The sequence below is a fragment of the Loxodonta africana genome, chromosome 4 (genome assembly GCF_030014295.1).
Source record: "Loxodonta africana isolate mLoxAfr1 chromosome 4, mLoxAfr1.hap2, whole genome shotgun sequence".
NCBI classification, from domain to species: domain Eukaryota; kingdom Metazoa; phylum Chordata; class Mammalia; order Proboscidea; family Elephantidae; genus Loxodonta; species Loxodonta africana.
In genome coordinates this window covers 167,935,119-167,957,601 of record NC_087345.1, presented here as the reverse complement: position 1 = coordinate 167,957,601, position 22,483 = coordinate 167,935,119, and the positions used below count along the sequence as shown (strand labels likewise).

At 38.9% G+C, this 22,483-nt stretch overlaps 1 protein-coding gene across 1 annotated transcript in view; it reads right to left on the bottom strand.

Moving 5' to 3' along the window:
- The window catches only part of LOC135231274 (myosin-IIIa-like), a 48,189-nt gene that overhangs the window by 5,479 nt on the left and 20,227 nt on the right, over positions 1-22,483 (bottom strand). Inside the window, exons 3-5 of the mRNA XM_064284923.1 lie at positions 22,373-22,477; positions 20,180-20,279; positions 3,409-3,485 (exon numbers count right to left, since the gene is read on the bottom strand). Coding sequence (XP_064140993.1) covers positions 3,409-3,485; positions 20,180-20,279; positions 22,373-22,477 — 282 coding nt within the window. The remainder of the gene's footprint in view (positions 1-3,408; positions 3,486-20,179; positions 20,280-22,372; positions 22,478-22,483) is intronic.

Sequence of the window (22,483 nt, the reverse complement as noted above, 5' to 3'; positions counted from 1 at the left end):
TACATGCAAATATAAAGCTGGAATCTATAGCATTTATATATTTTTATTAATATATGCAAAGCAAATGCAAAAGTTCGGAACTATAAATACATTTTTATTAATTTCTCATTTATGAACATTTTTGATAAGCTTTTAGAAGACAAGCAATAGACAAGAATAAATTTTAAAGAAACTTGTTTGAGATTCCCTTATTAAATATCGTTGGTATATGACTATAATTTCTATTTTTATTCTAAGATGTCCTCCCTGTTAAAAGGTTTTTAATCCACGGAATTTTTAAAAACGTTATTTAAGATAATTTATTCTCGCTTTATGATTCATATGAAGTTTACATTTTAACTTTTTGTATAAGCAGTAATTGCATTAGTATTCAAACGGAAACAGTACATCAAGATTTAATCCTTAAATTTAATTCTGTGAGTTTGTAATACTAATATTGTACTTGATTTACTCCTTCTTCCTTCACTCCCTAGAAAATTGCAGATAAATAGCAGACCTTTTCCCAAAGGTTGCAAAGAGCATTTTCAAAAATAAATGTTCTGTACTAATAAACATAATTAAAAAGATTAAAGGCATTAATAGTGACTATGGAGAGAGAAGCTGTGACTCTAGAAAAATTTTTCCTTATTTATCTATAACTTCCCAAAGGTAGTGGTGAAAAGACTTCACTAAAGCTGAACATAGCCCCCATGCCTACTGACTCAATATGGGAACCTGCCATACAGCTTAATGAACCTGAAGGTTAAGGGAATCTCATATTTCTAATTTAAAAACAGACTATACCATTAACACAGATACACGCTAAATAATGAAAAGTAAATTTAATGAAAAATTAAGAATGCAAATAGTTTCTCTTTACCTCATGTGATTCACTCATTCAGTCTTTCATTTATTCATAAATTCATTCATAGCCTATTTATTGAACACAGCCTTTGTTACTCCTCACACACGCACAAAAATCTCATAATAACACATCTGACATTTTCTTCTCGTAGATCCCAAAACACATATAGAGACAGAGTAAGCATGTAAAGGAAAGTCAAAAAGGATCAAATTTTACATTTTTCTCTCTCGACACTCTTTCTGAGGTGGTTCAACATATGCAAATCTGTCAATGTTATATATATTACAGAAGGAAGTGAAAAAAACACATGGCAATCTCAATTGATGCAGAAAAAGCATGTGACAAAATTTAACACTCTTTCATGATTTAAAAAAACTCTCCAAAAACCAGAAATAGAAGGGAATTTCCCTAACATGCTAAAAAGCATTTATGAAAAACCCATAGCTAACATCTCACTCAATGAAGAAAGACTAAAAGCTTTCCCTCTACATCAGAAACAAGACAAGGATGCCAGCTCTCACCACTGCTATTCAACATAATACTGAAAGTCCTAGCCAGAGCAATTATGCAAGAAAAATAAATGAAAGGCATCCAAATCAGGGGAAGAGGTGAAACGATCTCTATTGCTTATGACATGATCTTATATAGAGAGAACCTCAAGGAATCCACAAGAAACTACTAGAGCTAATAAATGAATTCGGCAAAGTTGTAGTGTACAAGATCAACACAGAAAAATCAGTTGTGCTTCTATACACCAGCAATAAGCAATCTGAAAAGGAAATAAAGAAAACATTCCACTTAAAATGGCATTCAAAAGAATAAATTTAACCACGGAGGTAAAAGACTTATACACTGATAACTACAAAACACTGCTGAATGAAATTTGAAAAGACCTAAATAAATGCAAATATATCTTGTGTTTATGGATTGGAAGACATAACAGTGTTAAGATGTCAGTATCTCCCAATGCAATCTACAGGTTCAATGCAATCCCTATTAAAAATTCCAAAAGCTTTTTTCACAGAAATGGAAAAGGTGGTATTCAAATTCATATGGAATTATAAAGGGCGCCTAATAGCCAAAACAAACTTGAAAAAGAAGAACAAAATTGGTGGGCTTACATTACCTCATTTCAAAACTTACTACAAAGTTATAGTAGTCAAAACCATCTGGTACTGGCGTAAGGACAGACATAAAGACCGATGGAATAGAATTGAGAGTCTAGAAATAAATTCATACATCTATGATCAATTAATTTTCAACAAGGCTAACAAAACCACTCAATGAGGAAAGAATAGTCTCTTCAATGAATAGGTCTGGGACAACTGGATTTCCACATGGAAAAAGAACGAAGTTAGATCCCCACCTCATACTATATACAAAAACAACTCAAAATGGATCAATGACTTAAATATAAGAGCTAAAAGCATAAAACTCCTAGAAGAAAACATAGGGATAAATCTTTACGGCCTTGGATTTGGCAAGGATTCTTAAACATGACACCAAAAGCATGAGCAACAAAAGAAAAAAAAAAAAGATAAAATGGACTTTATCAAAATTAAAACTTCTATGCATCAAAGAACATTATAAAGAAAGTGAAAAGATAGTCCACAGAATGGGAGAAGATATTTGTGTATCATGTATCTGATAAGGGTCTCATGTCAAGAAAATACAAACAACTCTTAATACTTAGCAACAAAAATACAAATTAAAAAATTGGCAAAGGACTTGAATAGACATTTCTTCAAAGAGGATATATAAATGTCCAACAAGCACATAAAAAGATGTTTAATTCATTATTCGTTAAAGACCTACAAACCAAAACCATAATAAGTTACAACTTCACATCCACTACGATGGCTATGATAAAACAGAAAATAACAATTGTTGGATGTGGGGAAACTGGAACCCAAGTGCAGTGCTGGTGGGAATGTAAAATGGTTCAGCTGCTGTGGAAAACATTTTGGTGGTTCCTCAAAAAGTTTTTTCAAGAAGTTAAACATAGGATTACCGTATGACCCAGAAATTCCACTAATATGTATATAAGTGAAATAACTTTAAATAGGTGCTCAACTAAGTACATGTGTATTCTACCAGTTGCCCACTCACAACAGGCAACTGGTAGAAACAGCCCAAATGTCCATCAATGCATGAATGGATAAAGAAATTGTGATTTATACATAAAATGGAATATTATTCAGTCATAAAAAGGAATGAAATACTGATAAATGCCACAATGTGGATGAACCTCTTAAACATTATGCTAAGTGCCAGAAGCCACATACTGTATGATTCCATTTATATGAAATGTCCAGAATCCATAGAGACAGAATGCAACTTGGTGGTTGCCAGGGTCTGGGGGGATGGGAGAAACTGCTTAATGTGTAAGAGGTTGTACTGTGGAATGATGGAAATGTTTTAGAACTAGATTTTAGAGGTGGTGGTTGCCCAATACCATGAATGAGCTAAACATCACTGAATTGTACACTTCAAAACGGTTAACTTTATGTTATGTGACTTTCTCCTCAATAAATTATTAAAAAAATAAAAACTCCCTGTCTAACCTCAGGAGCCATCCAAAATGGTGTTCCTACAGACGTATTCCGATGGTGCCAGGTGCTGGTGAGCTGGGCAGACACACCTGAAAAGAAGAGACGAGATTTAACTTCTTGCATTGATCACTCATGTTAAGATATTCCAATTGCAATTTCTCACAAATTAATATCAAAATTAATTTTAAATAAAATTAAATATTAAAATTCCCTCAAAGCTGCCACCACACTTCAACTTGGCATTAAAGAATTTTAAATCCGGATTATCTGCATAGTCAAATTAGTAGAGAATGGTCCTCCTATTTTTTTTCTCTCCAAATCCTATCCATTAACAAAGCCCCACTCAGAGTCTTAGTTCCACCATGCTGACTTATGACCTTTTCCTGATCATGTTGGCTTTTGTTTCCTTTGATCTTCTGAATTTTCAACTATTTTTCTCTATTACATATTTTGGCATGCAATTGTTATCTGAATGGCATGTACCCCACTTACCCTAGTAACAAATTCCAGTGAGTCTGAGAATGTTTTATATAGTGTCATGTACATAATAGGTGACTTGTGAAAGTGAATAAAATGATTTCCATCTATCAACCTTGGACAAATCACATCTGATCGAAAGTTGTCAGTTAATTATATCTATTTACACCAATAAAGTGCTCATTTGCTAACTGAAAGGTTGGCAGTTCGAACCTACCCAGAGGCTCCACAAGAGAAAGACCTGGCATTCTGTTCCTATAAAGGTTCAGCAACAAACAACACCAACCCAGTGCCATTGAGTTGATTCCGATTCATAGCGACCCTATAGGACTGAGTAGAATTGCCCCATAGAGTTTCCAAGGAGTGCCTGGTGGATTCAAACTGCCGACCCTTTGGTTAGCAGCCATAGCACTTAACCACTACGCCCTGTGGAGCAGTTCTACTCTGTCACATGTGGTCTCTGTGATTAGGAATCAACTCAATGACACCCAACAACAGCAACATTTACACCATAAATGCCTGGTGATCTACTTCCATAAAACCAACCAAGGAAAACCCTATGAAGCACAGTTCTACCATGACATACGTGGGGTATCCATGAGTCAGAATCGACTCGAGGTCAACTGGTTTGATGTTTTGGTTTATTTAAACCAGGTCTAATAATAGAATTAGTTCTCTTCCTTTAGGAAGATTATGGACAGAGGGGTTATGATTAAAGTATGACCAAATATTTCAGTCATGTCATCCCATTAATTTCACCCGATTAGACACAACCGTCACTGACCCTGAAGAGAATCTGAAGCATGGTCTCCTTTCTCACTTTATACACCACTGTTCCTCATGCAGCAGGGGCCTGGCTCCCTCTGGTTGTGCAGAGCTCCTAGCCTTGACCTACTCTGTCCTCAGCGGGTTACAACCAAATCATGGGCTTTCATTCCCTGACTTCCCTGCCACAGAAGGTACCTCCCAGGTATCACATTTCTTTTAGGTTCTGGCTGCTGATCTTATAAACCAAGTAGACCAAAAGCACTAGTCGAGATTTAAAATGGGATATATTTGCTTCTTCCAAGATGGCATTTGACTTTTATCATGAAATTCAAAGTCCTGATTTTATCACATGGGTGTTTCACTGGTGGAAATATATTTAGGCAGAGGGGTGGACAGTATCTTTTGGTGCCACTTTAATTGTATCCCTCAGTGATCTACTCTACCTATGCATAAATTCTATCCTAAACAGAATCTTAACCTACGCCCTTCAAATTCTGACCTTTAAAAACATTCATTATTTGACAAGAATAAAAAAAAAACTCACTGAATCATTTTTCAAATCCAAAGATGATTATCTAATCTATGCTTGAAAACTGTGCCTTAAATATTTTCTAAAAAATATACGAAGGAATCACTTGATATCACTTTTCTCAAATATATATGCCCTACCTCTACCCTAACTATTCTACTTTTCAGAAAAATTAAGTTTAAATGTAAACATTTTATCTTGTCTTCCTATGAATTAAAGGCATACATGATTAAGCTTAGATTTTGTGATAGTATCAGAGGGTTATAATTTGTTTATATACATGAGAAAAGTAAATGGGCTTTAAAAGAAAATTAAAAATAAGATTAACTTATTCTAAGGATTTCCAATTATTTATGGAAAAATAATTAAATTATATCTGACCATTGGTGGATTTTTTTTTTCAATGTCATAGATAGCATAAGAATTCAAATGTCATTTAACCAAAACGTAAAGGGAAGAAAAAAACTTCAACCAAGTACAAAATCAAAAGTTTTATTCCAGGCCAGAATGTGACATTTGAAATTAATCATTTGACACTTTCTTTTTTTTGGAATGTCACTAGCATTGGCATTTTTCAGCAAGTAGTCCTGTTTTGGTGTCTGAACTTATAGACATGGATAGATGGAAAGGACCTTCCCTTCACTTTCCACAACAGAGGAAAAGAGGAAATATATGTAAAGTGCTGAACACGTGACCCAACGTAGACCATTCAGGTTCTCTTTCTTGGAAATGTAAATATTGCGTAGAGACACTCAGGGAGAAAGGGTAACTAGAGTTGAGTCAACCAATGGCAGGGGCTACAGGTTAGTTCAGGAGATGCTTCTCCTGAGATCAAGGGCTGTCATAGCTCTGTTCTGAGGGAGCCAAATTGCCCGCTTTCTTCCTTGATTATGTGAGCCAGCCAATGTCCTTTTCAGTATCCTCGCCTAAATTGGTCAGAGTTAGTTTCCATTGCTTATAACCAAGGAACCCTGACAAATATAAGAGCCCAATGATTTTTACATATGAAGGAGCAAACTGCAGTATTATAATGACATGTACAAAGACCTGGAGATAGAAAACCAAAAGGAAATTACACTCCCAGCATTTCTCAAGCTGAAAGAACTGAAGAAAAAATGTAAGCCTCAAGTTGCAATATTGAAGAATTCTACAGGGAAAATATTAAATGATGCAGGAAGCATCAAAAGAAGATGGAAGGGATACACAGAGTCACTACACCAAAAAATTGGTCGATGTCCAAGCATTTGAGCAGGTAGCATATGATCAGGAACCAATGATACTAAAGGAAGAAGTTCAAGCTGCATGTAGGCACTGGCGAAAAACAAGGCTCCAGGAATTGATGGAATACCAACTGAGATGTTTCAACAAACAGATGCAGCCCTGGAAGTGCTCACTCACCTATGCCAAGATCTGGGAGACAGCAACCTGGCCAACTGACTGGAAGAAATCCATATTTTTGCCTATTCCCAAGAAGGGTGATCCAGCTGAATGTGGAAATTATCAAACAATATCATTAACATCACATGCAAGTAAAATTTTGCTGAAGATCATTCGAAAGTGGCTGCAGCAGTATGTTGTCAGGGGACTGCCAGAAATTCAAGCCAGATTCAGAAGAGGATGTGGAACCAGGGATATCATTGCTGATGTCGGATGGATCCTGGCTGAAAGCAAAGAATACCAGTAAGATGTTTACCTGTGTTTTATTGACTATGCAAAGGCATTCGACTGTGAGGATCATAACAAATTATGGATAGCATTGCAAAGGATGGGAATTCCAGAACACTTAATTGTGCTCATCAGGAACCTGTACATAGATCAAGAGGCAGAAATTCCAACAGAACAAGGGGATACTGCCTGGTTTAAAGGCAGGAAAAGTGTGAATCAGTGTTGCATCCTTTCACCATACTTACTCTGTACGCTGAGCAAATAATACGAGAAGGGGGACTACGTGAAGAACAGGGTACCAGGATTGGAGGAAGACTCATTAACCTCCGTTATGCAGATGACACAACCTTGCATGCTGAAAAGTGAAGAGGACTTGAAGCACTTACTGATGAAGATCAAAGACCACAACTTTCAGCGCGGATTATACCTCAACATAAAACAAAAATCCTCACAACTGGACCAATAAGCAACAACATGATAAATAGAGAAAAGGTTGAAGTTGTAAAGGATTTTATTTTACTTGGATCCACAGTCAATACCAATGGAAGCAGCAGTCAAGAAATCAAACGATGCATGGCATTTGGCAAATCTGATGCAAAAGACCTCTTTCAAGTGTTAAAAAGAAGAGACGTCACCTTGAAAACTGAGATGCGCCTGTCCCAAGCCATGGTGTTCTCAATCACCTCACAGGCATGGGAAAGCTGGACAATGAATAAGGAAGACCGAAAAAGAATTGATACCTTTGAATTGTGGTGCTGATGAAGAATGTTGAATATACATGGACTGCCAGGAGAATGAACAAATCTGTCTTGGAAGAAGTACAACAAGAATGTTCCATAGAAGCAGGGAGGGCAAGACTAAGTCTCACATACTTTGGACATGTTATCAGGACAGATCGGTCCCTGCAGAAGGACATCATGTTTGGTAAAATGGTGAAAAAGAGGAAGACCCTCGATGACATGGGCTGACACAGTGGCTGCAACAATGGGCTCAAGAATAACAATTGTGAGAATGGTGCAGGACTAGGCAGTGTTTCATTCTGTTGTACACGGGGTCACTATGAGTCGGAACCAATTCAACAGCACCTAACAACAACAATAGTCAATAACAGGTTTACTAAGCCTAAGAGTCATTGAGGCTGCAGTGGTTCAGTGGTAGAATTCTCACCTTACATGTGGGGAACTAACGTTCGATTCCAGGCCAAGACACCTCATTCACAGCCACCATGTTGCTATGATGCTGAACAGGTTTCAGCAGAGCTTCCAGACTAAGACAGATTAGGAAGAAAGGCCTGGTGATCTACTTCTGAAAATCAGCCAATGAAACCCTATGGATCACAATGATCCGCAACTGATCCTGGGGATGACATGGTCAGTTTCGTTCTGTTGTCCATGTCATGAGTCAGGGGCCACTTCAACGGCAGCTAACAATAAGAGTCATTAAACTCTATATTAATTAGAGATTATATTAGATTTATCTGGGTATTAGATTTATATTAATATGAGATTAAGCATTTTCTAAGGCAAATGTTTTGCCTCCAAGCTTTTCAATCATATCTCCCAAGCAGTAAGAAATTTTCAAGCAAACGTACTGTATATGTCAATAGACTAGTCTCTTTACTAGTACATCAATACATACATTATAAAACATATCAATGTAGGTCATTTTAAATGATGCAATTTTAAAAATAATTGTAAAAGAGGTTATAAATATTTCTTCCTGCATTTGTACAATGTCTTGCACACATCCTGACACTGGCAGGTCCCATTTCAAGGACCACTGGCCTAAGGTGAGCTGAGATAATGAATTACACGCCTTTAGAGTTTCATAGATCATTTGGTGTCTGTTGGGATCCTGCAAAAACAACTTTTTCAACCTGGTTCTGGGAGGAATAATCTATATGGAAACCAGGAATATTCAGCCCAGAATGTGAAGAAGGAAAAACAAAATGTCCCAAAATAAATGAAAAGAGAAAAAAGTAACTAGGTAAAGTAAGAAACCCTTGAATTTGAGAACACTGGATGGTCTCCATGAGTCAGGATCGACTCGGTGGCAACACTTTTTTTGGCTCGATGAATATCACGTTAAATCACATTAAAAACACTACACATGCCCAATTATGAAAGAATGACAGAGGAAGGAATTTACTAAATTTCATGTTTTTTGAGTGCTTATACAATGTCTGTTCAAACCCGAGATAATTTTATCAACCCCAACCACTTGGCCTCCGAGCTAGAAGGCAATTTAAAGGTCCTGAAGCCCACCTTGTTCATTTTCGAGTTAGTAAAGTTAAGGTGGAGAGATCAACCCACTTTACTGAGGACAAATGGCATTCTTATTTACTATAAATTCTCAGAAGAAAGGCAAGTAAGAAGGTAGGAATACTAAAATGTAAAATACGATTAACATAAATTATAAAGCAATAGGGATCCAAAAAGTGGGTTCAGAGCCCTAGGAAGTAAAGAAGATTAGGAAAATCTTCTTGTGCAGACAGTAACTAACGGAATAAGTCACCAAAGTAAACAGTTACATAAGCACCTCAAGGGAGAAGCTACGGAAGCTGGAAAATTCCAGGCAGAAAGTCGGGATAGTGAGAGGATACCGAAAGGAACGGGAGGCCAAGACGAGATCAGACCTGCACAGAAAACAGGCTCGAAGGGAGGGCAATAATCCAAAAGGGAAGGCAGGAGAGCAGAGCTTTTTAAAAGTCAATGCCACAGGAACATGAAGGCGGTCTGCATTAGTGATCCTTCAGCTTTCTGCTTTGATTACAGTGCTGAGGAATTTTCACGCCATTTTAGGTTTTTACTAAGGCATCTAGGACTGCCTGGCAGCTGTATAGCAATCCTGTTCCCTACTGCACGCATCTTATTTCTAGGAGGGAACATGCAGACTTCATACTTTCAGTGGGGAGATCACCTAGGGCCTCAGGGACGCAGCAAGAGCATCAAACACAGTTGATCCTCATTGTTCAGATTCTGTAATTATGAATTCTCTTGCTTGCTAAAATTTATTCATAACCCCCAAAATCAATTAAACCAGAAAAACCAGTTGCAGTCCAGTGGATTCTGACTTGTGATGATCCCATGTGTGCGTTCGAACTGTGCTCTACAGGGTTTACGATGGCTCATTTTTCAGGAGTAGATCACCAAGCCTTTCTTCTGTAGCAGCTCTGGGTTGACTCTAACCCAACCTCCAAACTTTCAGTCAGTAGCTTGAGTGCATTAACTATTTGCACAACCCAGGGACTCCTCGAAGCCAATACTTGTGGCATTTCCATGGTCAGTTACAGACATAAGTGGAGCAATGAAAATTCTGAGTCCCACAACATGCACGCTCCCAGCTGTGGTTGAACAAGGCAACACTCTGCCTTCTTGTTTCAGCTCTCATACTGTAAACAAGTGTCCTTTTTAAGGTCTACTTAAACTACCACATTTTTTGCACATTTGTTGGTGATTTCACTGTTTAAAATGGCCCCCGAACCTAGTGCTGAAGTGCTGTCTAGTGTTCGTAAGCTCAAGAAGGCTGTGATGCGCCTTCCAGAGAAAGCATGTGTGTTAGACAAGCTTTGTTCAGGCATGAGTTATAGTGCTGTTGGCTGTGTGTTCATTGTCAATGAATCAACAATATATATTAAATAAGGCATCTTTAAATAGAAACACACTTAAAACAAGATTATATTTTGATTGGTTGATGAAAACATGACCAGAGGTTCACAGGTACCTAGTCCTCTATTTTCCCTAGGAGCAATGGTTCAGTTTAGGCTAATTCAGTGTTCATGGTGACTTTATAGAACACCAAACCAGCTGCCATCGCGTCGATTCTAACTGACAGTGATCCTACAGGACAGAGTACAACTGCCCCATTGGGTTTCCAAGGAACAACTAGTAGATTTGAACTGCTGACCTTTTGGTTAGCAGTGGAGCTCTTAACCACTGTGTCACCAAGGCTTGTTAGAACACAATTACTACAAATAACAAGAGTCAACTGTATGTGGTTTCCAGTGTGGTTCAAGCATACCAGATAATTTGGTTTGCTATAACCACACGGCAAAACCCAGGGCATCTCAAGAAAGCAAAGGGAAGATACGGATTTTATTGTTGTTGCTAACAAAATATTGCAGAAAAAGACTTGAAGTTATGATAATATAAAATTTTGTCAACAGGAAGTGGCCATATTTATACCATTTAATATCCTCATTTTGTTGATGAGGTTGACAATCAGGTTTGCAACACTTTTTGGGAGTCTTGGGGGCATGGTGGTTAAACACTTGGCTGGTAACCGAAGGGGTTGGTGGTTTGAACCCACCAGCCACTCCTCGGGATAAAGATGTGGCAGTCTGCTTCAATAAAGATTTACAGCCTTAGAAACCCTATAGGGCAGCTGAATTCTGTCTTACAAGGTTGCTATGAGTTAAAATCGACTTATCAGCCACAGGTTTGGAATGAAAGAGGGAGTATCTTATTAGACTGCCAGATATTTGAATTGCAAAATGTTCTCCTTAAAAAGATTTTGGCAACTTTAGAACATACTAGAATTGACATAGAAGAAAAAAAAAAATACTTTCTCATCAGATAGACAACTCTCGTCTTAAAATGAGCTTTTAAATAATGTACACTAAGTGTAAAAGTAACATCTTTAGTACATAAACAGAATGCTATAGTCTTGAGTTAATACCTGTTAAAACAGTTTTACATCTCTGGCAAAGGGAATATTAATGTGCACTTGCTCTTGGACAAGTCATTTCACCTCTCTGGGCTTTAATTTTCTCATTCGTAAATTTAGGGGGTTGGACTAAATCAATGATTCCCTATTATTTTTGAGTCACAAATTACTTAGTGAATCATGGAAGCTATATACTTTCTTACCTGGAAAGTCATATTCACATAACATTATGCTTTTAAGGGAAATAAAATACCTTCTGATGCCCTTGTACTTAATATACTAAATGATATTCAAGGTCCTCTTCAGCTTTAAGTCAATGAGTCTGTGAAGATCACACAAGGCTCACTCCAACCACCACACTGATCAACACTTATGTGATTTTCCTAGGAAATCGATCCTCTCACCTGTTTGCCTGGCTCTGGATTCTTCCCTTCTCTAATACTCAGCTCATATCTTATAATGGAGAAGGTGTCGGGCTTTCTCTGAAGATATCAAGACACTGCTGCTCTCTGTACTCTCCTTGGCTTTGGATCTATGCACTATGTACCTACAACCGTCAGCTGTCTGTGTCATTCAATTCCAACAGTGTACCTGTGTACATGTTCAGTGTTGGGCCTCAGCCCTGGAGGTATAGCAGTTAAGAGCTACAGCTGCTAACCAAAAGTCGGCAGTTCGAATCCACCGGGTGCTCCCTGGAAGCTCTACAGGGCAGTTCTACTGTGTCCTATAGGGTCGATATGAGTTGGAATCAACTCAACAGCAATGGGTTTTTTTGGTTTGGGACCTCAGTGGTGGAGCTGAGGATAGCATGCTCCTCATTCATGGCACACTATCATCACTGGCCACTTGCCTTATTTTTTCACTCCCTTTTTTCCCTCCCATTACCCTCTTGCTATAAACAATCTTCTGTTCACTTGAAGCTCTTCAGGAATTAATATTTTAGTTACTTAGTTCTACTCCAAAACATTTACAGTGAGAAAAACTGAGGGGCAAAGAAGTGACTCTTAAGAATGTAAGTAAAGTCCTCTTTGGTTCATCTAAATTTATCCCACCACGGAAAGGCAAACATGGGTGTAGCTATTCTTAAAATTTAATATATTTTATATAAGGAGATTGTTTTTGTGTTAGCACATCCCTAGATATAAACCTTTCTTTTATCTGCTGTTAAATAAAAAGCAATTCACTTCAACCATCTGAAATCCACTCTTAACTTCGTGCATATTCACGTACATTATAGAATTTTTCTGACATAATTTAATTTTTATGTAATTTAATTTCAACAATGAAAAACTAAAATCTCGAACATCTTCACTCAGGATACAGCGCAGTGCACGTCAGTCTAGAAAAACATTCTTTTGTGTATTTAGAGGATATCTTTGTCTTTTCTCTTCCATAACCAGAAACCAAAAAAGTTGCCATGGAGTCAGCTTCCACTTCTGGTGACCCCATGTGTGTCAGAGTAGAACTGTGATTTTTAATGGCTGATTTTTTAGAAGCTGACCCCCAGACCTTTCTTCTTAGGCCCCTCTGAGTGGACTTGAACCTCCAACCTTTCGGTTAGCAGCTGAGTGTATTAGTTTTTTGCACCACCCAAGGACTACCCTCCCTTCCATACCAAACCCACCCATTGCCGTCAAGTCAATTCCAGTTCATGGTGACCCTACAGGACAGACTAGAATTTCCTCAAAGGGTTTCCAAGGCTGTAATCTTTACGGGAGCAGATCGTCAGGTCTTTCTCCTGCAGAGCCGCTGAGTGGGTTCGAACTGCCAACCTTTGTGCTTAACCGTTGTCACCAGGACTCTTTCATAATAACTTACATAACCAAAATACAATCTTCAAATCAGGAAATTGATACTGATCTATTTCTATCATCTGATTCATAGACCCCATTCAAATTTCGTCAGTTGGCCCAAAAATGTCCTTCATAGCAAATGGATTCAATCCAGGTTCATGTGTTGTTTTTAGTTGTCACGTCTCTTTCGTCTCCAATATAGAAGAGTTCCTCGGTCTTTCCTTAATTTCATGACCTTGATATTTTTGAAGACTTCAGGCCAGGATATTTAGTATGATGTTCCTCAATATGGGTTTGCTATGATATTCCTTCATGATTATATTTTTGTCAGGAATATCACAGCAGTGATGCTGTGGCTTTCTCATTGCGTCTTATCAGGTGGTGAAAGGCTTTGATTTTTCCTGTCACTGGTGATGCTGATGTTGATCACCTGATGGAGGTGGTATCTGCCAGGCTTCTCCACTGCACAGCCTCACTTTTTCCTTTTGTAATTAATTAGTATTCTTGGAAAGGCACTTTGTAAATATCCTACTTCCCATCAAAATTTCACCCACTCATTTTAGCACCCACTGAAGTTTTTGGATGAATTAATTATTACTATGATGGTTGCCAAATGATGATTTTAAAATTTCATTATTCCTTCTATGTTTATTAGTTGTAATCCTTCTGTAGGGAAAAGCTTTCACTTCTTTCCGTTTATTTATTTACTTCCATATTTATGCCAGTATTGACTAATGGATTTCTACTTTATTCAATGGCTTGTAATTCATCCCAGACTTGGTCAGTGAAAACTGCTTCAAGTTGGCTTCTAGATCCTTTAAGCATTTCCTTACTTTTTGGATCATCTTGTACTTCACCTGCCCCAGACCAAACTTAGCTTTTCTCCAAGAATCCTTGGTTCCTTTTAGTTTAGACTGGTTTTAAAAACCAAGATCTGGGCACAAGTTGTGCTAGATAATTGGGCACCGATGCTCCCAAATCCTCTCACTGGGAAGAGCTAGGGAAAACGTACACACACAGCACATACATATTACAGTGTATTTATTTCTGTATTTTTTTTTACGTATGTGTGTATATATATATATACATAAAAGCATGAGTTCACATTGCTACCTCCAATATCAATCTAGTTTTCTCCTTTTTCATATTATTGTGACTATTTTTTCCAACAGTAAGAAACCTGACTCTCGTGGTCCTCAATGCGTTTTCTCATGGTATCAAACCCCCGTTATGTAACCAATTTTCTGTCTCCTTCCTGACCCCTATGCAGACTCCTTATCTTCCCCTAACTCGAACTTTGACAGCCCACCTGGGGCAACCATCGTCCCCCTACACAGATGCCTTTCTCATCCCACTCAGGGTTCCACCATGTCAGATCACCTCACTGCATGGACATCTTCCTTGCCCCTCTAAGGCTCCAAACCATGTGCTCAGCTGCACCCCCACTGCCATGCTTGCAGGGCCCCACCTAATGGCCTCTGCTCTGAATTATTCAGGAAGAAGGAAGAAACAGAGGATACTTGGTAGTTTTTCAATTCAGGTGTACCTCCCTCACTCGATGATAAAAAGTGGGTTATTAATAAATAAATCACAATTTCTCTTTGACCTACATGACACATTTGGGGATTTGGCCTAAAATTGGGCATGTGGGTAATAAGAGATTTAAAGCCATAAAATATTCTGTCTTAAGAATGATGTCTAAGTAAATCACAAAAAGTACATTCTGTACTTTTGTATTGAAATGTTAACTATCCTATCAGAAATGAAGTTCCCCAGAGAGAAATCCACAGGAATGAGAACTGAGCACTGCCCTTTAAATTTAGTCTCTCTTGCACTCTCTGCGCAGGATACGGGCTGCTTTTTAGACACTAAACTTTTAGCTGACCTGCCTAAAGAGGTCTGTCTCCTGGGAGGTCACAGTATTTATTGGTCGATCACACAGCAGTGACAGCTAATGCACTTCGTTAATAACGTTTACAAGCTCACTTGCCTTTTTTGCTCTCTGAAGCATCTATCTGGTGCTTTTCTGTAAACGCCTATCCCACTTAACAAACACACAAAATGTTTTCTTAAGGACTGTATTCATAACTAGTACTATCAGACCAAAGCTTACTTTTAGTATAATTAAACAGATTTTAAAGTAATACTGAATTTATTCTACGAAAGGACTGCTTTTTTTTGGAATATAAAGAAGCATTGGTTTTAGGAACTCAGATTTTCATTATTTAGCAGCTATTTTTTTTTTTTTTTATCAAGCATTTACTATGCATACAGCAGTGAGCTAGAGGCTAAGCCAAATCAAACCCTCCAGTCGATTCCAACTCACACCAGCCCTATAGAAGAGAGTAGAACTGCCCCACAGGGTTTCCAAGGAGTGGCTGGTGGATTCAAACTGCCGACTTTTTGGTTAGCAGCCGTAGCTCTTAGTAGGTAGAAAGTTATTCGTGACAATGGTAAGAGCCGGCTTGCAAAGTTCCAGCAATTACAATAAGTAGTTTACCTCTCTCATCCCATTTACTCTTCATCACAACCAGCCCCCTGAGGTGGGTGCTGTTCTTTGTCACACTTTGTAGATAAGCAGATTGATGCCCTTGGAGATTTTAAGTTAACTTCTTGTGGTCACACAATTGTATGAAAAATCCTGCCTCTCATTTATTCGTTCATTCAACAGTGCTTACTGAGCCATTTCAGTGTGCCAGCGACCATAATGGGATAGACCAGGCAGAGACCCCATCCTCCTGAAGCTTGCAGTTTAGCAGGAAGGCAGGCAAATTAAACATGTAATCACGGTAAAGTCTGATAACCGTTCCAATAAACAAGGAGGCACTCAGCCAGGCAAAGTCCGGCGCATAAAGGAGTGAGGGGAGGTTTTCATCCAGGGGGACATCATATTTGTAACTGGTCACAAAATCAACGACACTAGGATGGGGCAGTGGTGGCTCAGTGGTAGAATTCTCGCCTTCTAGGCGGAGGCCTGAGCTCGACTCCCAGCTGGTGCATCTCAAGCGCAGCCACCACGTCCGTCAGTGGAGGCTTTCGTGTTGCTATGATGCTGAAGCAGGTTTCAGCAGAGCTTTCAGACTAAGACACAGTAGGAAGACAGGCCTGCCGATCGACTTCTGAAAATCGGCCAGTGAAAACCCTATGGATCACAATGATCTGATCCCATTGTATATGGGGTCACCATGAGTCAGGGGCTGACTCGATGGCAGTGAACAATAACAACAAACACAGAGAACTTGTAATTTCTTCATTTTGCCTATAACAAATATGATCTCTCCCCATGCCCCTACCCACATGCTTGGGAGGAAAGAAAAACTCAACCAGATCTAAGAAATCCTTAAGTCCTTTTAGAAACAGTTCAGTTTCAGATAAAAGTGCTTGCTCCGTCTCTTAGATACGCATCCACCTCCCCCTCCGCCGCCCCCGGCCAAAGATGGTACTGTCTGTACAGGGTATGGCATGACTTAGAAGACCTTGTGGCAGGGGAACAGGTAGGATCCTCAGGCATAGTTGTCTTTGGAGCAACATGTCTTTGTCTGCTCACTGCTCGGTGCCCTAGCAACCTGCAAGCTGGAGTCTGCATCTGGTGAACTTGTGGTCTGTTCCCCTGGTGCAGGCAGGGCTTCCAGTAGTTCCTCCTCGCAGGTTAAAACTCAGGTTGGCTCCAGCTGCAGCTGAGGATGCTCTGAGGTCTGCTTGTGACTCCCATTCAGACCTGGTCCAGGTGATCCGTTCTGTGGCCTCATTACCCAGCCCCTCGACCCCTGAACAACCCCCTCTGGAAACTCCCCAGCCAAATTCTCAGTTCCTTCTGGGTTTATGGAAACTAAGGCTAACAGTTTGGGGAAGGTGAATTTGTTTTTTTCTCTACCTCATGCTACGGCTGCTAATAAAAAGGTTGGCAGTTTGAATCCGCCAGGTGCTCCTTGGAAACTCTACGGGGCAGTTCTACTCTGTCCTATAGGGTCGCTATGAGTCGGAATCGACTCAATGGCAATGGGCTTGTTTTTTTTTGTTTTCTCTACCTCATCACTCTATAGCTCCAAAGTAACTACAGTGTGGCTCACTCCAGTCTGCCCTGGGGCAGACTATGAAGTACTCTCTTCCTCCAACATGGGGAGAAACGGGAGGGTAAGAGAGCCTTTCTGCCCTCATGGTCATCTTCACCTATTTGAAGCTCATCTCCCTCTCCTGGCTTTCTCCATTTCTTCTTTCCACAATCCCTAGAATTGGAATGATATATGTTTCTGCTCTTCTTTTTTCTGTCTATTCTTTCTCACATGAAACCTTATGGTTTCACCCTGGAAATTCTCTCTCCATATGCTAAAGAGAAGGTAAAGTATTTCAGACAGACCTTTCTCGAGAGAGTTTTGGCTTTGCTACAAATTCCTATTTTAGAATGTTCAATCCTGAATACTACCTCAGTCTTTTCCCTGCACTTCTTTTTGAACAAATCTTAATCTCCTCCAAGACAGAGAGATCTGTATCCTTTTCTGGAAATTTGATTTAAGCATAAAGTGGGGACATTGATTTTCAGCTTGATTCTGGAGTCTGAGGTATACCACATTTTATTCCTTCTGCCCTTGAGAAGCTTCACTACACTTGTCAGGTTTTTATATGAATTAAACCCATATTAAATTCATATTAAGACCTACGAATCTTAATGGGTGAACTGAATTCATGTCCTCTTACCATGGAGAATAGGAATATAAGCATTATCTTATATGCAAATACTATCATTTTAATATCAGATACTTGGTACTCCTTTAATAGGAAAAAAAAAATTCAGTTGCCATCCGCTCATGGCGACCTCATGTGTGTCAGAGTAAAACTATGCTCCATAGGGTTTTCAATGGCTGATTTTCAGAAGTAGATTGCCAGGCCTTTATTCTGAGGCACCTCTGGGTGAACTCAGAACCCCCAACCTTTGAGCTAGCAGCCAAGTGTGTTAACTGTTTGCACTACTCAGGGACTGCTTTAATAGGTAACTGGCCCTCTTTTCTAATTATTACTATAAGGAAAATCTTCAAATCAATAAATCTAAAACGAAAGCTCTCATTTTGCTAGCTATCCAACCTATGACTAGTGTATAAAGATCATACAAAAGGTCATCTTATTTATTATCTAGGCATATGTTTTTAATCTAGTTTATTTTGGTGGATATCCCAGGAAGTTACTTTCTCAAAGCTGCTGGTTTACTTAGTTTTTCTTTAATGGCTAAAAATGATGTTTACTTATACTTGTTTTAACAGTATTCAGTCTGTGCTATACTTCTTTTAGCCATTTTTTAGAACAAAGGACTTATGATCTCAAGTTAAATGTCACATTCTCCATTTGGATCTATCTTAGAGTGAAGTTAAAGCTATCTTCTGGGAAGAATTATGGCCCTTCCTATGCAGCCGTGATGAGTGTTTTGCTGTTGTTTTTAATTTCAGGCAGTAGTATTCTAACCCAGCCAGATTGTTCACGCACAGAGCTCTGAACTCAACTGGCAACACAGACTAGTTGCACCCCAGAACTCACTGTCAAGCTCACTGCTGCTTAGTAGTTTTCAAGAGTTCAGCAGAGAAAAACAATGTGCACACGTGGCGCTTTAAGGATATGTTATTCATCCATCCCCCTTGAGATGCTCTGAAATTCATTCCTGAGTTAAGCCAGATCACTAGAGAACTACACACTTGGATATTAAGACAATTAATTTTTAAGATTTATCAAATAACTTCTCTGAACTTCAGTTTCCAAAATGCAAAATGAAGATTCATTCATTCAACTAGCACTCATTGGACAAAACACCAGGGATACAAAATAGAGTAAGATCATCGTCCCACCTCTCAAAGCCTCTGTTTATCTGTCCATCTTACTAAGCATTTTTATCTATCTCTACTTCTACATGTACCTAACTACCTACCTATCTCTGTCTGTCTGTCTACCAATCTACCTACCTACCTATCTAGACCAAAAAGGTAATAATACTTCTAGGTGACAAATGTAAAAACAGAGATATACATAGGGAACAGAAGCATAAGAAGGGAAACCTTATCCAATAGAGTGAAGGGGAAGGGAAGGGAAGGATGACAGAAGGATGCTGAGGCATCCTGGAATAATATCACCCATTCTTACAGCGTTAGTGTATTAGCAAGGGTCAAACAAGAGAAGGCACAGGAGAGCACTGTCAAAACTGAAGAATAACTACCCAAACAAATGGAAAATATATTAGTTATGGTGCCTTAGGCTGCAACATATAAAGTCCAAATTGGCTTAGTAAATATAAAAATTTATTATCTCACATAAAAAAAAGTTCCAGAGATAGGGCCAGCTCCAATGTTGGTTGATTTAGTGGCTCAATTATGTCACTGAGGACCTACATCCTTCCCGTCTTCCACCTCTGCCTTTCTCAGGGTTGACTTTCTACTCTGGAGGGAATGCTGCTTAGTCATAAAATGGCTGCAGCAATTTCAGGCATCACAGGAAGACACAGAGAATCCCAAAGAAGAAAGAGGCCATCTTTCCCTATGTCTCCTTCCTAAGGGGAAGAAGTTTCTCAGGAGACCCTTGAAGATTTCCTTTCTTGATTCTAAATCCTGGATCACATGCCCATTGGGAAACCAATCGCTAAGAAAGACAATGGGATTATCATTACAGGCTTAGAGTAGTCATCTGGGGTGACTCCTATTTTGGAGAATCGACCCACAAATTGCTACAGTGAAGTTATGGGCACAAGCTAGCTGGCTCATTTGTCAAATTAAAAAAATATCTCTGTACCTTCAGATACTGATTTTTCTCAACTTGCATTGTCTAGAAACAAAGCTGTTGGGAACTGATCAAATCGTATCACACTAGTTCATTATGCAGCATGAACACATGCATTTCACACTAAACTTACCAAAATCTACTAGTTTAACTCCACCTTCAGTGGTCAACAGGATGTTATTTCCTTTTACATCACGGTGGATAGTTTTGTTTTTATGCAAATGCAGAAGTCCCTAGAAGTTGGGAAATATATAATGACTTTTAAAGAAGGCATTAAAAAAGAAACATGATTTTTCAGATGGATACTTTTATGCAAAATCAATAGGAAACATGTTAAAGTTAACATTCAAATGTCTGAAAATATTTCATATTGAGTTAGTCAAGTCAAAGTATATCATCTCAAAATTCACAGTGCCAGAGCTTTTACCAAATACTTTATAAAACATTTATAAAAACATTCCCTTGGCACATAAAAACCTAATTATTAAATACACATTATCTAACTTCATCACTATCACAACCCCAGAAATACTCTTAAAAGTTCAGAGTTAGGATTCTGTTGATATGAGGGTAGATTTCTAATGGAAAAAGGAATTAGTTAAGCCAAACATGTCATATTTGCATATACTCTTGCACAATAAATATTAATGCAGTTGTATTTTTCTAAAAATATGATCCATCTTTTTAAAAAAAATTTCTTTGTATTTTAGGTGGAAGTTTACAACACAAATCAGTTTCTCATTGAAAAATTTATACACAAATTGTTTTGTGACATTGGCGCAATCCCTGCAATGTGTTGCCACTCTCCCCCTTTCCCTTTATACCCCAGGTTCCCTGTGTCCACTCCTCCAGGTTTCCTGCTCCTTCCTGCCTTCTCATCTTTGCTATTGGGCAGATGTTGCCCATTTGCTCTCGTATACTTAATTGAACTAGAAGCACGTTCTTCACGTGTTACTGTTTGTTTCATGTTGTTGTTGTTAGGTGCTGTCAAGTCGGTTCTGACTCACAACAACCCTATAGGACAGAGTAGCACTGCCCCATATGGATTCCCAGGGGCGGCTGGTGGATTTAAACTGCTGACCTTTTTGGTTAGCAACAGAGCTCTTAACTACTGTGCTGCCAGGGCCCGTTTTATAGGTCAGTCTAATCTTTGGCTGAAAGGTAGACTTGGGGAGTGACTTCAGTTCTGAGTTACCAGGGTGTCTGGGGGCCATAGTTTCAGAGGTTCCTTCAGTCTCTGTCAGACTAGTTAAGTCTGCTCTTTTTTTCGTGAATCTGAACTTTTTTTTTACATTTTTCTCCCACTCTGTTCAGAACCCTCTGTTGTGATTCTGGTCAGAGCGGTTGGTGATGGTAGCCAGGCACTATCTAGTTCTTCTGGACTCAGGCTGGTAGATGTTGTGGTTCATGCAGTCCATTAGCCCTTTGGACTGGTATTTTCCTTGAGTCTTTGGCTTTCTTCATTCTCCCTTACTCCAGACATGACGGGACCAATAGATGTATTTTACATGGCCACCAGCAAGCTTTTAAGACCCAAAAGCTACTCACCAAAGTAGCATGTAGAACATTCTCTTTACCAACTATGTTATGCCAATTGACCTAGATGGCCCCCAAGGCCATGGTCTCTAGTACTAGGCTTCAGTAACTAGGCCCCTCAAGGTGTTTGGATGTGTCTAAGAAGCTTCAGTGACTTTGCCTTGGTCATGCTGTGGTGACTTCTACTATACTGTGTGTGGTCTCTCCCTTCACCAAAGTTAACACTTGTCTGCTCTCTAGTTAGCGATTTCCCCTCCCCATCTTTCCCCTCCCTGGTAACCATTAAAGATTGTTTTCTTCTGTGTGTAAAACTTTTCTTGGGTTTTTATCATAGTTGTCTCATACAATATTTGTCATTTTATGATTGACTTATTTCACTCAGCATAATGCCCTCCAGATTGCTCCACGTTGTGAGATGTTTCAAGGATTCGTCATTGTTCTTTAACATTGTATAGTATTCCATCATGTGTATGTACCATAATTTACTTATCCATTCATCCGTTGATGGCACTTAGGTTGTTTCCATCTTTATTCTATTGTGAATAATGCTGCAATGAACATGAGTGTGTACATGTCTATTCATGTGACGGCTCTTATTTCTCTAGGATATATTCCTAGGAGTGGGATTGCTGGATCCTATGGTATGTCTATTTCTAGCTTTTTAAGGAGGTGCCATATTGTTTTCCATAGTACTTGTACCATTTTACATTCCCACCAGCAGCGGATCCACATTTTTTATTTAACTAGAACAGCCTTATAATTAATGTACAGACTATTTAAATTGCCTTACCATGAGTGCTTCATGTAAAATATAAGCAATTATGGGCTCACTCATTCTTTCACCCGTCTTCAGAAATCCCTTCACAAGATCAGTCACTGAGCCTCCATTGCACAGCTATAA